This window comes from Solenopsis invicta, chromosome 4 (genome assembly GCF_016802725.1).
Source record: "Solenopsis invicta isolate M01_SB chromosome 4, UNIL_Sinv_3.0, whole genome shotgun sequence".
In the NCBI taxonomy this organism is placed as follows: domain Eukaryota; kingdom Metazoa; phylum Arthropoda; class Insecta; order Hymenoptera; family Formicidae; genus Solenopsis; species Solenopsis invicta.
The window spans coordinates 28,280,672-28,294,246 of NC_052667.1; the positions used below are offsets into that span (position 1 = coordinate 28,280,672).

General features: G+C 47.2%; 2 protein-coding genes across 2 annotated transcripts; one reads left to right on the top strand and one right to left on the bottom strand.

Moving 5' to 3' along the window:
- Nucleotides 1-114: 114 nt before the first annotated feature.
- On the bottom strand, nucleotides 115-1,619 carry LOC105200372 (MORN repeat-containing protein 5). The gene is made up of 4 exons (XM_026132685.2): nucleotides 970-1,619; nucleotides 675-861; nucleotides 447-606; nucleotides 115-318 (listed from the first exon to the last, which is right to left on the bottom strand). Exons 1-4 carry the CDS (start codon nucleotides 1,109-1,111, stop codon nucleotides 145-147), a joined length of 663 nt encoding a protein of 220 aa, XP_025988470.1. The 5' UTR covers nucleotides 1,112-1,619; the 3' UTR covers nucleotides 115-144.
- Nucleotides 1,620-4,538: 2,919 nt separating this feature from the next.
- Nucleotides 4,539-13,391, top strand: LOC105200371 (mucin-5AC). Its single transcript, XM_026132677.2, has 5 exons — nucleotides 4,539-5,144; nucleotides 5,669-5,812; nucleotides 6,462-6,750; nucleotides 7,532-12,121; nucleotides 12,186-13,391. Exons 2-5 carry the CDS (start codon nucleotides 5,685-5,687, stop codon nucleotides 12,546-12,548), a joined length of 5,370 nt encoding a protein of 1,789 aa, XP_025988462.1. The 5' UTR covers nucleotides 4,539-5,144; nucleotides 5,669-5,684; the 3' UTR covers nucleotides 12,549-13,391.
- The last annotated feature ends 184 nt before the right edge of the window (nucleotides 13,392-13,575 follow it).

The following is a 13,575-nucleotide window of genomic DNA, read 5'->3' on the forward strand; positions in this document are numbered from 1 at the left end:
ATGTCAGCAGAGGCAAGTGTCTGGCAAATTTTGTCAATCTTAAACAGTGTAATTAGAACAAAATTTGATTATAATATTTTATTAACTAATATTATATAATTATATTATTTTATTCTAAATTGTATTTTAAAATACTTGTATTTATCACCTTTGCCACCAATTTTCCGTTTCGTCGTCTGGCGGTAAAGTTGCAAAATCCGCCGCTCCCGAGTGCCAGTATTCGTTAAACCATTCCCGATGGCCAACCGGCTCTGACCAGCCTTTTCGGCAATTTTGCTTTATCCATTCAATTTCTGTTGCCGTCGGAATCTTCAGTATCTTTATAATTTAATTATGTAAATGTTATTCCTATATTACGTATCTCATTAGAATAAATTAATAACTATCCATGTTTTGCTTATACGTATACTTTTTCTAAATTTATCTCTATCGAGAGATATTTTTACTTTTTTACAATTATGGTACGGCATTATGCAATTGCTATCTGGGTCAAATATCCCATCACCGGTATCGTAGCAGAACGGAGGAATAATTTTAGTGGGCTGGTCGTTAGTTTTCAGCACTTCCCCGGCTGGTCTTAATCCATGCACTATGCAATTATAAAATCTGAAATATTTTTACGATCGCATGAATACGCAGGATGAATTTCGGACGTTATTCAGGAGTTGACTAACCGCCTGTCGGGAAACATGCAATAATCCCATCCGTTTTCTCGATACGATAAACCGTCCGCGAACGTATAGCGTCTTTGCTCCATTTTTCCGCAAATCCAAATACCATCCATTGTTTGTCCACGTGGCCAAATTATAGTTCCGTGACCGTGGAGCATATCGTCTTGGCATTCTGCCTCTATTACGGTATCTGACAGACAAAAACGAAATTAATCAGCGCTGATAAACGTCGGTGCGACCTTACGACCCTAGCGTTTGAGAAACGTTAGATTTTGAAAATAGCCAAAATTTGACTAACTGTAAGATGTGACGTATCTGATGACGCTCGATGTCACGTGCATCGCATCCCACGACCTTTCATATCTACTTCCGATGATAAATTGACTCTCCCGTGACATTTTTATTTCTTCTATGTTTTCGTCGTTATTTTCCATCGTCATGCCTAACGCGATGAGTCACGCTCCTATATCTGCAGTTAAGATCGACTTCGATTCGGTTTAATCGCCGATCAAGTTAATTGGAGTTTTGATCGCTCTTGGAATAATTATGAGCTACGATAAATTTAAACGGTGATTAACTTATCAAGTAATAACAGTTATTTCGTTAAACAGCACAGATGAGTAGAATTATGAATTTTTTTTTGTCGTTTGATGTATGGAAAAAGGGATTGAATTGGGGGCGACGCGAATCGCACCGTCAGAAATTTTCTTCCGCGCATTCCGCGCTATTAATTCTGTCGATTGAATTAAAGTTAATCGGAGTTTGCTCTAAGCGGCGCGAAGAACTCAATTTCCTCCATTTCGTCGCTCTTGGCATCGCTTCATCATCATCATCATTATCATCATCATCATTATCATTATCATCATCGGGCTACGAGGATTCGCACGGCCGGCAGCCGAGTCAAATGTGGGGAAGGAGGGTCCGGACGCGCCTGAATGTCTCGGCTTCTCCTCCCCGACGAGAACGGCCGCGGCGGCGAACCGGGACTCGGTTTATCCTTACAGGATGGCCTCGTTGCCTGGTATTCCGGATGATCTCGGTCGGCTCGATGTATTAGTCGGCTCACACGGGGACATGCACGCGAACGGCGTGCAACGGCACGGCACGGCGCGGCGGGGACACGCGTGTGTCGAATTCGCGAACGGTGGCGACGGAGCCGACGACACCCCGGCGACGACCGGCGCGCGGTGTCGCGCCTTCTTTCTTCCTTACTTTTTTTTTCCCCTCCTCTTTGGTATTTCGCACGCGTAACTAAATTAGATTTCGGAGGCGACGCGGGCACGAACGCCTCCGATCGTGTGCGTATTCGCAACACGACCGGGCACAAAGGAGGCGAGGAGAGGACCGTTATGTCTCTCGCGTATGTTTCGCCGAGGAAAAGAGAAAGAGAGAAACCACGGTATCTCTATAATGTGCCGCGCATGTACTACTGTTATGTGTCGAAAAGTGGTACATTCCGGTATAACACATTGAGAAATATTCCCCGCGAGTTTTCACGCGCCGCGCGCCGGCCGGTCGGGGGTATCGCGTGAGACACGCGTCGCTTCGCGTGGCGAGCCTCCGATCTGCGAGCCTCCAATCATGCGAGTCCGTCCATCCGTTCAGGATTCGTTCTCTCGACATTCGCAGCCTCCCGTGAAACGCGGCCGATGAGATACCGCGCGAGACATCGCGACCGCGGCCGCGGCTGCGGCCGAAGAAGCGGTGCCACGGCGGATGAACCTAGAGCGCCCGCACAAGTCCCGATTTGCGATAGATGGACGTAGCGCGCCTTTTGCTCCAAGTTTCGAACTGTGACCCTGTAGCCTTCTTACGTCTCCTGGTAGATCGGGGACCTGAGAAATGAGATGACAGCCGCGAAGCGGATCGTCGGTCCGACATGTGTCTCCTTTTGACTTGCGCCTCACGAAATGTATAAAAACGGGGTCCGCGTTAAGAACCTCGCCTCGCCTCGTCGCCTCGACTCGTGTCGCCTTCACACGCCGATTAATATTTCTATCGCGATTCCTCTATTACGATCCCCCTGTTACGATTATTCGCCACGTTCGGAGAAGGCATTACGCCAGCCGTGTCAGGACGATGCTCCCTTCGGAGCAACGATTTCAGGCTACGTAATCTGGAATGTCGTGTTAGCTCAGCCGAGCGTGACACCTCTGCCATGCCGCCAGGGGAATCTCTCACGCACCTGAGAATTTCTCATAGGTGCACCGGCGAACTTTGCGTTTCTTTCTTTTTCTCTCTCCCTCTTCTCTCTCTCTCTCTCTCTCTTTGTCCGATCATTATCGCGTTCGCGTACGCGCCAAAGGGAGATGCGTTTCCCGTTGCGTCGGAAGACCGCAGCGAAAATCGAACTGGAAATAAACCTCGGACTTCTCGCCAGAGAACGGAATTAAAATTTCGAGATGCATACCAAGTCGCGGTGCACCTGTGCGGATTACGATCGTCATGCACGCTGGAGGGCAACGCGAGATTCTCGGTGATATCAAGAAAATAGGTCGGGTTCGCGGAGTCGTAAGTTATCGGCGCTCGTTCTCGTGTTCCCCTTTCCCGTGCCGCTCCTCCTGGGGTTTCCTCTTCCTCCTTCTTGACCCTCCTCCCCCCCCCGTCCAACGTCAAATTTGTCGATAGGTAAACCGTTGGATAAACCTTAATCCGGCGCGGCCTGGCGCGGTACCGTTGTCTTGGTAAACAGTGGGTTACGGATGGACAGTCGTGCAAGTGGGACGGCTGTTTATTAACCCGCGCGTGTTCGACGTTCACAGAAAACTTGGAACAGACGTAGAGCCGCGCGAACAAGTGAGAAAACGGGTTTCTCTCGCGAGCCCGTCCATCTCCCCGGATAAGCGATCTCGCGATTGCTGTCGAACCTAAATCCATCGTTTTTAGCGATTTCGCCTCGCCCGGCTTCGACCTGACAAATGGAGAAAGTTCCTCGGGGAAAAATTTGATTGTCCTAACGTTTCCTAAGAAGGTGAGAAAAGGAGGAAGCACGCCTCGACGAGACATGCCCGAAATTTATTCCGGTGAGCCGTCGCCGGACGACGCACCGATTGATTCACTTATGAATGAGTCGCGTAAAGAATGAGTTGCGAAAGGTGCAATCGCGCGCGCTTCCCGAGACTCCAAGTCCAGCACGATGATTCGGCGTTGATGCCAATCCCATCTCCGAGAGGGGGATTTTTCCTTAAAATCCCACGTTTTTGCGACGCGTCCCACCCCCTCCGCCGACCCCCGCGCGACCCACCGTTCTTTCGCAATTTTATACGTCACGTACGCGACTCATTCGGTCGATGTACCGTTAATCGTCGGCCTGGCTTACGCGCGTACGTTTGTCATTTGAAAGAGAGAAAAATTATTTACGGGTCCCCTCTCGTCCCGCCCCGCCCCGCCCCGTTCCCCGTTCCCCGTTTGGCACGATCCTCGAGCGCGATTCGTAACAGCTCGCGACGTTGAACGACACACGTAATTCGATGAGAGGAACGAGATGAGACATAAGAAAAAATCGCGGCGATTCGATCGCGCGATAAAATTCTAACATCGTTCTAATTGGCCATTGTCGCCCTCGGAATCGCAGGCGATCCGCGCGCCCGATAGAAAGAATGCACGCGTATACGTGCACGCGCGCGGTCACCTGTTTCCGCGTAATCCACTCCAGCGGCGCACGTCCGTCCGACGCGACGCGACGACGCGCCAAGGGGCAAAGACGTCTCTCTCGCGACGAGAGGCGAGAGAGGCCAGAGTCCTTTCTCTGTCTTACCCTCCAGGAGGCAGGTCTTCCCCTCCTCCTTATCTCTCCTCTCGTGCCTCTTGTTCCGCTGTGCTCGTACCAGCGAAGGATCCTACCTTGCAGTACGTGTTTATCCAGGGTACAAGACGGCAGAAGAAGCGGAGCGGAGTGGACGACGAGTGGTGTAGGAAGAGGGCCGCCCGGAGTCGTGTCAAGCGCGAACGCGGAGCGGAGCGAAGCGGAGCGAAGCGGTGCAGTGCGGAGTACGCGAGAAAGGGCTCTGGCGGAAAAGAAAAGGGAGGAGTTTCGCGGAACGCGCTCCGTAATCATCGCCGAGGTCGCTACACCGGCGCGAGTCCGACAGCAAGGTCGACCGCAAAATAGTCTCAACTGCTAAACGTCCTTGATCCCTTAACGAAGAAGGGAAGAAGGGAAGAAGAAGAGGAGAGAAGGAGAGAGACGGAGAGGGAAGGCAGACGCGAAGGAGCAGAAAAGGGGAAAAGGGATAGACCAGAGTGCGTCTCACGCCAGGGGAATCGAGGCACCGCGCCGCCGATCGAGGGAAGGTTCGGGACGTTCCTTTTTTTTCTCCCTTTTATCGCGAGTGCCGTGAGTTTGCTGATCGTCTCTCTTTCGTTCGTGGTGTCGAACGACTGCTAATCATCGGAGTTATTGACGGGGATCGCGTCTTCTCTCGACTTGGGATTAAATGACATTTCCAGGGAGTCTACCTTCGATCGCAAAGTGTGAGTGCTCGCAACTTGTCGCTCGACTTTTATGAATCAATACGAATGAGTAGCGGGAGAGGAAAGAGAGAATTAGACGATTGGATAGATGGAGTTTTTAATTATATTTGCGAATATCTCATCGAGACGCAAACGTATCTTCGCGCTAATCGCATGGTCATCCCCTAGATTAGGCGATGCCAGGTATTGGAGGTAACTGGGCGACGTAAAACCGGTTACCGATATGTAACAACAACCAGCAAGAAATTGAAAGGTTCGGTGACCTATCTCTCTTTCCTTCCCTCGCGTCCCTTTTTCTTCTCACGCTGTTGCATTATTCGAACACGCGTAAACGCGTTTTATCTTCTTTAGGCTCTATTTATTCTTTCTTTCTCTCTCTCTCTCTCTCTATCTTTCTTTCTACGATTCACTGAAAATCTTTCGATAAACGGTCCATTTTGAAGGCTTTCGAATACTAGAGTAAGCGAATACGAGATAAATGCGAAATTACGATCCTCAACCTCCGAGTGTCTTTTCGTTTTCAGAGAATCGAGAATTATCATGTTGTCGCAGCGATTACGCTGGCTGCTACCGGCACTAATCGTGTCTTGGATGAGCCTGCAGTTAGGTGCTGCTTTACCGGCTCACAACGAACGTTCGCACGTGCCTGCGAATACGTTTGATCCTAGGTCAGTATCACGCGAGAGATTCCAATTAACTTTTGCGTAAATTGCGTATCGTCCGCGCGAACGTACGTTGAATATGTAAATTTGCAAGGTAACCGTAGATTTAGAACAGTGCGTGTGAGCGTAACGCGATGCATTAACGTAATCAACGTGAATCCATTAACGCGGACGAGTTACAAAGGCATGAGATAATACGAACAGCGGGTCCAGATAAAAATCACGCCTCGCGTGGGAAAGACAGAGCGCAGAGAATGCGGAAGAGGAGCGGGATAAGAAAAACACGGTCGACTCTTATTAGAGACATCACGGTTTAGTTCCCGAGATGCCAGACGGTCCTCCGGTCTTAACGAGCGGGAGCTAATTAGGGAAGTTGTGCACCCGCATTGAACCTCCTCGTTCTTATCAGTTCGATGTTAGATTCCTCGCTGTTACACCGTCGCTGTCGTAACTCTTTATCGGGACCACGTAAATTCGAGAGAGAAGCTTCGTTGAGAGACTTTCCACGTGAGAAAGGAACGACTCGATCTGCTTCGCGTTACATCTCGCGATGTTACGTGTCAATTTACTTGTATATCTTTAGATTAAGATTTGACACCGAACTGGTAAGGGTTACGATAATATTCCGGGGCATGCCCTCCTATACGTTTTACAGCGCGGCCACGTCAACAATTGCTCGTCAGGACCACGATGGACGCGCGCATCATCCTCCGAACGACAAAAACGAGACGCAGTCCAGCCATAAACTGGTCGCTTCCCCGGCCGGACTTTTGCGGCCCGACAAGTTTCAGTTTTATACTTACGACGACAAGGGCGATATGATTACGCGGCAGATGACCGCTCAGGAAATTCAAGGTCTCATTGCGGCAGGTGGGGCGGATCACGTTGCGATGGACAGGCATGAGCCTCAAAAAGCCGACGATGTCCTGACGGGCGGCAAAAAGGTCGGTTTACTGTCCCTTGTTTCGCTTCTTTCTTTTGTTTCTCGTCCCTTAACCATAGATGGTTATTATTGATAGATAATGTAGGATACTATTTATTGAACGTCTATTATTAAACGCGAATGAAAGAAAATGAAGCGATTAAATCGAAACAGAGCTATTTACAAACATTAATTAAATAATTATTTTCTAACAGTTTCTTTAATTAAAAGACGGATATATATATATGTATATATAATAAATCAAGTTATTCTAAAAGCGTCGTTATTTTTACGTTTGCTCTGTTTTTGCCATTTTGTAATAAAGTTTTAAAATCATTTTGATTCAAATATAATTTTAGCCCAAATTTAATTTAAAATATTTTAAATTAATTTTATCTTAATAATTGGGCTATATTCTTTTATTTCAGTAAAGATGGATATGAAAACTTTTTACGCTAATTGTTTTCAGCAATTTAATGTTATTAATTCTAGAAAGTATTATAATATAGTCCATTTTAAGACATCTTTTAACATCAATATAATTTCAAGAAAATAATGGTGCTCAGTTTAAAAAAAATTGAAAAAAAATCACATAAGAAATACTGAGCTTCAAGATCCTATTGTACTGTGGCTGTTCGTTGATCTTTTTTGGTTTTAATTGTGTTATAATATCTTAATTGTATAGATTTCTAAAAATATTACGTATAAAAACAAAACGAACAAAAACGTACATGAACGAGAGAAGCTAACGGAGCTCACGCCTCTTCATTTACCGATTTAACACATTCCACGTCGCATTTTAGGTCATGGATGTGGTACAGAAGGTACAGAACGTACTGAAGAGCGCACTCGATAAGCCACCGACCTTAACGGGTTCGATACCGAAGATTCCGGAACACGCAAACGTCGAGTGGAGCAACATTCTACCTTCGATTCTATCTGGCGAGACTGATTCAATCTCCCCGAACAGCCAATCCAGTCAACCGCCGCTTACGGTGGAAAAGATAGGAGTTGAATCGACATCGAAACATCCGACGAAGAAGCCGACGATGCCGGACGTTCAGACGAACGCGTATGCTGGTTTTACCAATAACGTGCCGGGGAAACCTTTGCACGGTCATCATTCGCAGCAAACGGTGGCAACTGAGAAACCGATGATTCCGGTCCCAGTTATCACCCCGACGGAACAAAAGTTCTCCACGTTGCATTCCGCCTTTACCGAAAGCCCCATCTTCCAGATAATCAGCGTGATTCCGGTCGAGAGTGTCAAGATTAAGGGAGGCCAGACCGATTCGACTGCAGCTGACACCAGTGCCACGAGTTCGGCGACTACTCACTCGTTCGCTCAGACCGAGGAAAGTCAAACGGAACAATATGTTGAATTACCTCTCTCGAAAGTGCCCGGAGGCACGACGTTTCCGCAGCTGACGAGTTTAGATATGTATCCCGTAAGTATCACGAAACAGACGACTACGAGTGACAAAGTAAGTCAAGGGATCGAGGCCTCGGAGACCTATTCGATGACCACGCCAGAAATATCGACGCATTCCTCTGCCACAAAGCAGACCGTAACGCACGGCGGGTCCAGCGAGTGGACGACCGACAAGATCTCTCCATCAAATGCGAGTTACATTCTTGTACAGAGCAAGAACGATACGAAGGTATCCGACGGTTCTTCATTCGCGTCTAGCGTAACGAAAGGCTCTCAAGCGAACAACGATGATAAAATAATCCCACAAAAAAATACCCTCGTCACCCTAGTGCCGATTTCTCACGCGTCTCCGAAACCCGAGGAAACGTCTGACGAAATCGCGCCGCATTCGCCGTCTACGCCTGCTTCCGTTACGAGAATCAAGGTCCCGACGTTTTTGCTTCCATACACCATCCCGAATGATTATCCTGACAATGACTTCTCAACAGTTACGAAAGAATTATCGAGCCCGGTCACACCAACATACGGGGAGAATTATCTTAATCCTCTGCCGACCGAGATTCAATCATTAGCGTCGTTAGAACCGTTACCCACTCAGTTAATCGACTCTTTCTCTAGTGTAATAAATCAAGTTTCGGAAGTGAAACCACCTATCTTGCCTCTCTCGCCCCCCTCGAACGAAATGACGCCGGAGATACCCATCGTGAATATTAATTACGATCAAAGGCGTAACGTGACCGAGATTAACAGGGAGAATGTCAAACCTATCGTTAATGCGCAAACCTACGTAACCGTTACTACAGAAATACCATCGCAAAAGACCACTGCTGAGCTCATTGACTACTCCATTACTTATCGGCCTCTCAACGCGGTGGATTCAGAATCGAGCGAAACGATCGGCGTTTCCATGAATTCCCGGATCACGGCGACGGCGTCGACAACCTCGACTAAGATCGGAACAACGAGCAACAGAGTAACGACCAATAATGTAGCCACGACGCCAGCTGGACTCAAATCGACTAGTGCAACGATTTCAGGATCGACGGCATTCTCACCCGTGCAGCTTCAGTTTGAGAAAACACAAGCTACAGTTGCAGCTTTGCCGGCGAGACAAACTGAAAGACCTGCGGCTGCCGAAAGTACCGCTAATAGAGTCGCACCGTCCAAAAAGATCCCTACTTCAATAGCGCCTGACGCAATCAAAACGCAATCGACAACCGCATCGATCGATACAAATCCATCTTCGAATAAGCCTACAACCAACAAACATTTCGACAACACTCTCGCGAGCTTGAACTTGAGCGATCCGGTGTCCGCGATCAATCAGGTATTGAGCATCGCGCCCTTGCCGTCTAGTATTCCCGCGATCCAACCGATCGATTTACCCAAGAACATGTCGAATTTCGTAGCTAGCGGTTTAGCGAGTGGTCTCATCGCTGGATTTAGTACATCAGAAATTTCGACTGTCGAGAAAATTAGTAACGGTGAAACGGCTAAGAACGCATCAGACGAACACACGAAGCTTACTCAAGAATCTATCGAAAATGTCACTAAAATATATGAGAAGATTGTGGGACCTAATCTGAACGATCAGAAGGAAAGAAACGTTACGCAATCAACGCAAGAGACCTTAACGAACCCAGCTCGAAACGGTACCTTAATTTATAATACATTAATGCAGACGAAAAAGTCAAATGATACTTTGAAACCAATCAAATTGTCAAGTAGTAACGAGAGAACCGACGACGGAGGTTTTACAAAAGCACCTTTATCACCCCCGGCAAATAAGTTCACAAATGTCAACGAGGAATTAAAAAGTAATATTAGACCGAACGCGACAACCGTGGGAATTATTACTGTAAATCCCGAACAGACGACAACAGCGACGGATGTCAGTATTCGATCGCCAAGCGTCAATAAAACGGCACTTGGTACAAGTAACCAGAAGAAAGCGGAAATCAAGGAAAAGGTAAAAACGACGGAAGCACCCATTGTAAAGGCAGATTCAAGTCCCGAATCATTCGTGAAAGTCGCGAATAATACCAAAAATTCGGGACACATGGAGAGCAGCTCAAAAATAGAAGCATTAGGCGAAAAAAACAGCTCCTTTGCTTCGATTCATTCCGTTGATTCTATCTCCAAATTAAGCTCACAGGCGTATAATAACGTTACAACTGACATTTCTGTTTCGAATGTTACCTCTGACGATGCTATCGCATCAAACAAAAGTTCTACCGATCCAGCGTTTTCGCAGAACCCAAATCGCGTTACCAGTACAGCTAGTTATAAAGACAAAGATAATACCCAGAATAAAAAAGATAATAATAATAATTTTACTCTTCTATCGAGCCAAGAACCGACGGATAATGCAAGCGGGAACAAAGAGGCTATATCTCGGCCGGGCAATAATACGTCAAATCAGAATGACAAAAATGTGGCATCAACGGTCAACGTTGCGTCAATAAAGAACGAGGAACATTCGAATAACACGGAAAGCAAGATCGCGTCTTTGAAGCATTCCGAGAGTTTGCCGAAGCCGGACGTGATACATTTGCAAACGTCGACGCCGCCATCGAGTGTTCCGGTTCGTCAAACATCGATGCCTCCGACTGTTCCCAAACCATTGGAAAAATCCGAGGTCACGAAGACTGACGTAGACGTAAATGTGGAGGACAAATGGACGCTTATATCGCAACAGGCCTCATCGAAACTTCCAAAGCCACCAAAACCGCCGAAGCCATTGAGAAAACCAGGCAATGCTCAAACGTCGTCGTCATTGTTACCACCGTCTTCCAACTCGAATGAGAACGTTCGTTCTCCAGGTGCCGAAGCGGCGGCACATCAGCAAGAACAGCAGCAGTTCTCGACACAGTCTTTCCTACCTTTGGACGCGTCTCAAAGCGCAATCGGCTTAGACGTCACTATAAGACACACAAGCACCGATATTGTAAACTTCGCTAAACTATGCAACGAATTGGCATTCAATTTCTGGGTGTCCACTAATAAAGGTCTGAGCACTGCGAGGTCGCTGGCATTATCGCCTTTCGGCATGACCAGTTTATTAGCAATGATCTTCCTTGGTGCTCGCGGTCCAACGTCCGATCAGATGAACGAGGTACTGGGTCTGGATGACGTGGCCACGTTCAATCCGCACTTGGTTTTCCAGAACATAACAGACGCGGTGGGTCTAGCCCGTGGCCAGGGCATCGCGAATGCCGCCTTCGTCCGCGAGCTGTTCGCCGACAAGATGAAGGTCAGAAAACTCATGCCCTTTTACAAGGAGCAGGCCCAGCAATTCTACGAGGGGCTCGTGACCGAGGTAAACTTTGCTACCATTAGCGATCTCGTGCGAAGAAGAACGAATTTGCTGGTCAGGAAGCAGACCGGTGGCAGAATCAAAGACTTTGTCAAGACGAACACGGTGCCGCTTAGATCACCTTTAGCGGCGCTCTCTGCCAACGTGTTCCAGACCGATTGTAACAGTAGCCTGACCAGTTCCATCGGCAGAGACGGCGAGCTATACTTTGCCGTCTCGCCGGCTGTTAGACAAAGGAAACTCGTACCTGTCCCGGCTACGACTTGGCGATCGGGTGTCTTGGCCGGTTATGAGCCTAGCATCGATGCTACGGCGGTCGCTCTCGGAGGTAGCGACAAATTAGTTTCAACGATCTTCGTGTTACCGGGTCAGCAGGGTCACACCGCACCCGGCGACACTCTGGATCGTCTCGAGCAGCGCCTGGTCAGAAGCGCGTTCCGCGACGGTGCTTGGAACAAGCTCCTCAAGGTTCTAATACCGAGACACGGTCTCGAGCTGCAGGTGCCCAAGTTCAGTCACAGGTCTGTGGTCAACGCGACCGCCGCTTTGAAGAGGATGGGCCTCGACGAACTGTTCTCGGGTAACGCTGATTTCAAGGGTATCAATGGCGTAGGTCATCGTCTTCATTTAGCCGACGTATTACAGGTAGATACATTTATTTGCTCGATATGCTCAATATGTACGTTGTTTACATGAATTTTTTCCGCAGATGAATTTATTCAGCACTTGTGGCGACGAAAATATTCTTAACGGCCGGCATCACGTAGAAACGTATCCCGCGAGTCCATTAAGAAGAAGCATAGGACGACGAATGGAGGATGATAATTTCGGTAACATCGCTGAGGAGGATACGCCGAGATACGGCGTGTTGCCACAAGAGGACAGTATCGATTCTTACGCAGAGCAATCGCGCACGGTTCTCTATGGATTTTACAGAGAGGAAAGACAAATCTCCGGATCGTTGGAGAGACCGAGATTAAAGCTCGACAGGCCCTTCTTATATTTCGTGCGGCACAATCCTTCCGGTATAATACTTCACATGGGACGTTTCAATCCGCGATTGCTGCCCTAAACAAAGATCTACCATCTTCCTCCGAATGCCATTAATTCGATCCTGTTCCTTCTATTCGACATCTACAACCACGGAATTTTTCTACTATCGAGACGAACAACCGATTCTCGATACAGTTGCTCAAACGACTCGTTTTCTGTATTAGTCGAGCGATCCAACGCAACGTGACGCGACGCGACGTCGCGTGCGGCCTATACTCTTTCTGAACAACGAAGGTAGGACGTGTACTTGGCATGTTCTAGAAAATTTGTAAACAATTTTGCTTAGAGTTATTATGTATTAGTTTCTTCATCGTCTTCACTTAGAGAATAAGAAATTAGTGCGATATCTCGCGATACCGTTCGCGGCACGTCAATATAGGTCGAATGAACCCACGGTATTGACATGAATCTTATCATTTTATGGTATATTTAGGGAGTGGTTAAAAGCATAAAAGTAACAGACTGAAGAACGGAGAAAAGAAAGACGGTACAAAAGAGAAAGATCTTAATCGCGGTCCAAATGATCATCATCATCATCATTATCACTATTATCTTTCTTTTTTTATGTACGAGTAAAATACGACGATTAACGCGATCCCCGACGAATATTAAACGCAAACTTTTATCGAGTGTCAATAATCTATTTGGACCCTGATTGACATTATACGCATCCTTTTTAACACGATCAACATTGTGATATGTAACTGTGCGTTGAATTTTTTTTTGTACATTTCGTAGAATTAATCTATTACGCGTTCATTTCATACGCACGCACATTGTATATGAAAAATATTTCAATGTACTTTCTTAACGAAGACTTAATGTCAAACGAATGACGCGTTTGAATAAAAGCAACATCTCTCGTTCGTTCTGTCGTTTTTAAAGGCAAATTCCAAGCCGTCTCTTCGGGCATTACTGTATTTGTGAGCATAAGATAAGGAAACTGTGGTACGTGATGGTATCGTGCAATCTTTACCGTAATAATGTAGTATGCGAACCTCTTTCCCAATACAGGCAACTTTGAAACGGCGACTGACATTCGCATC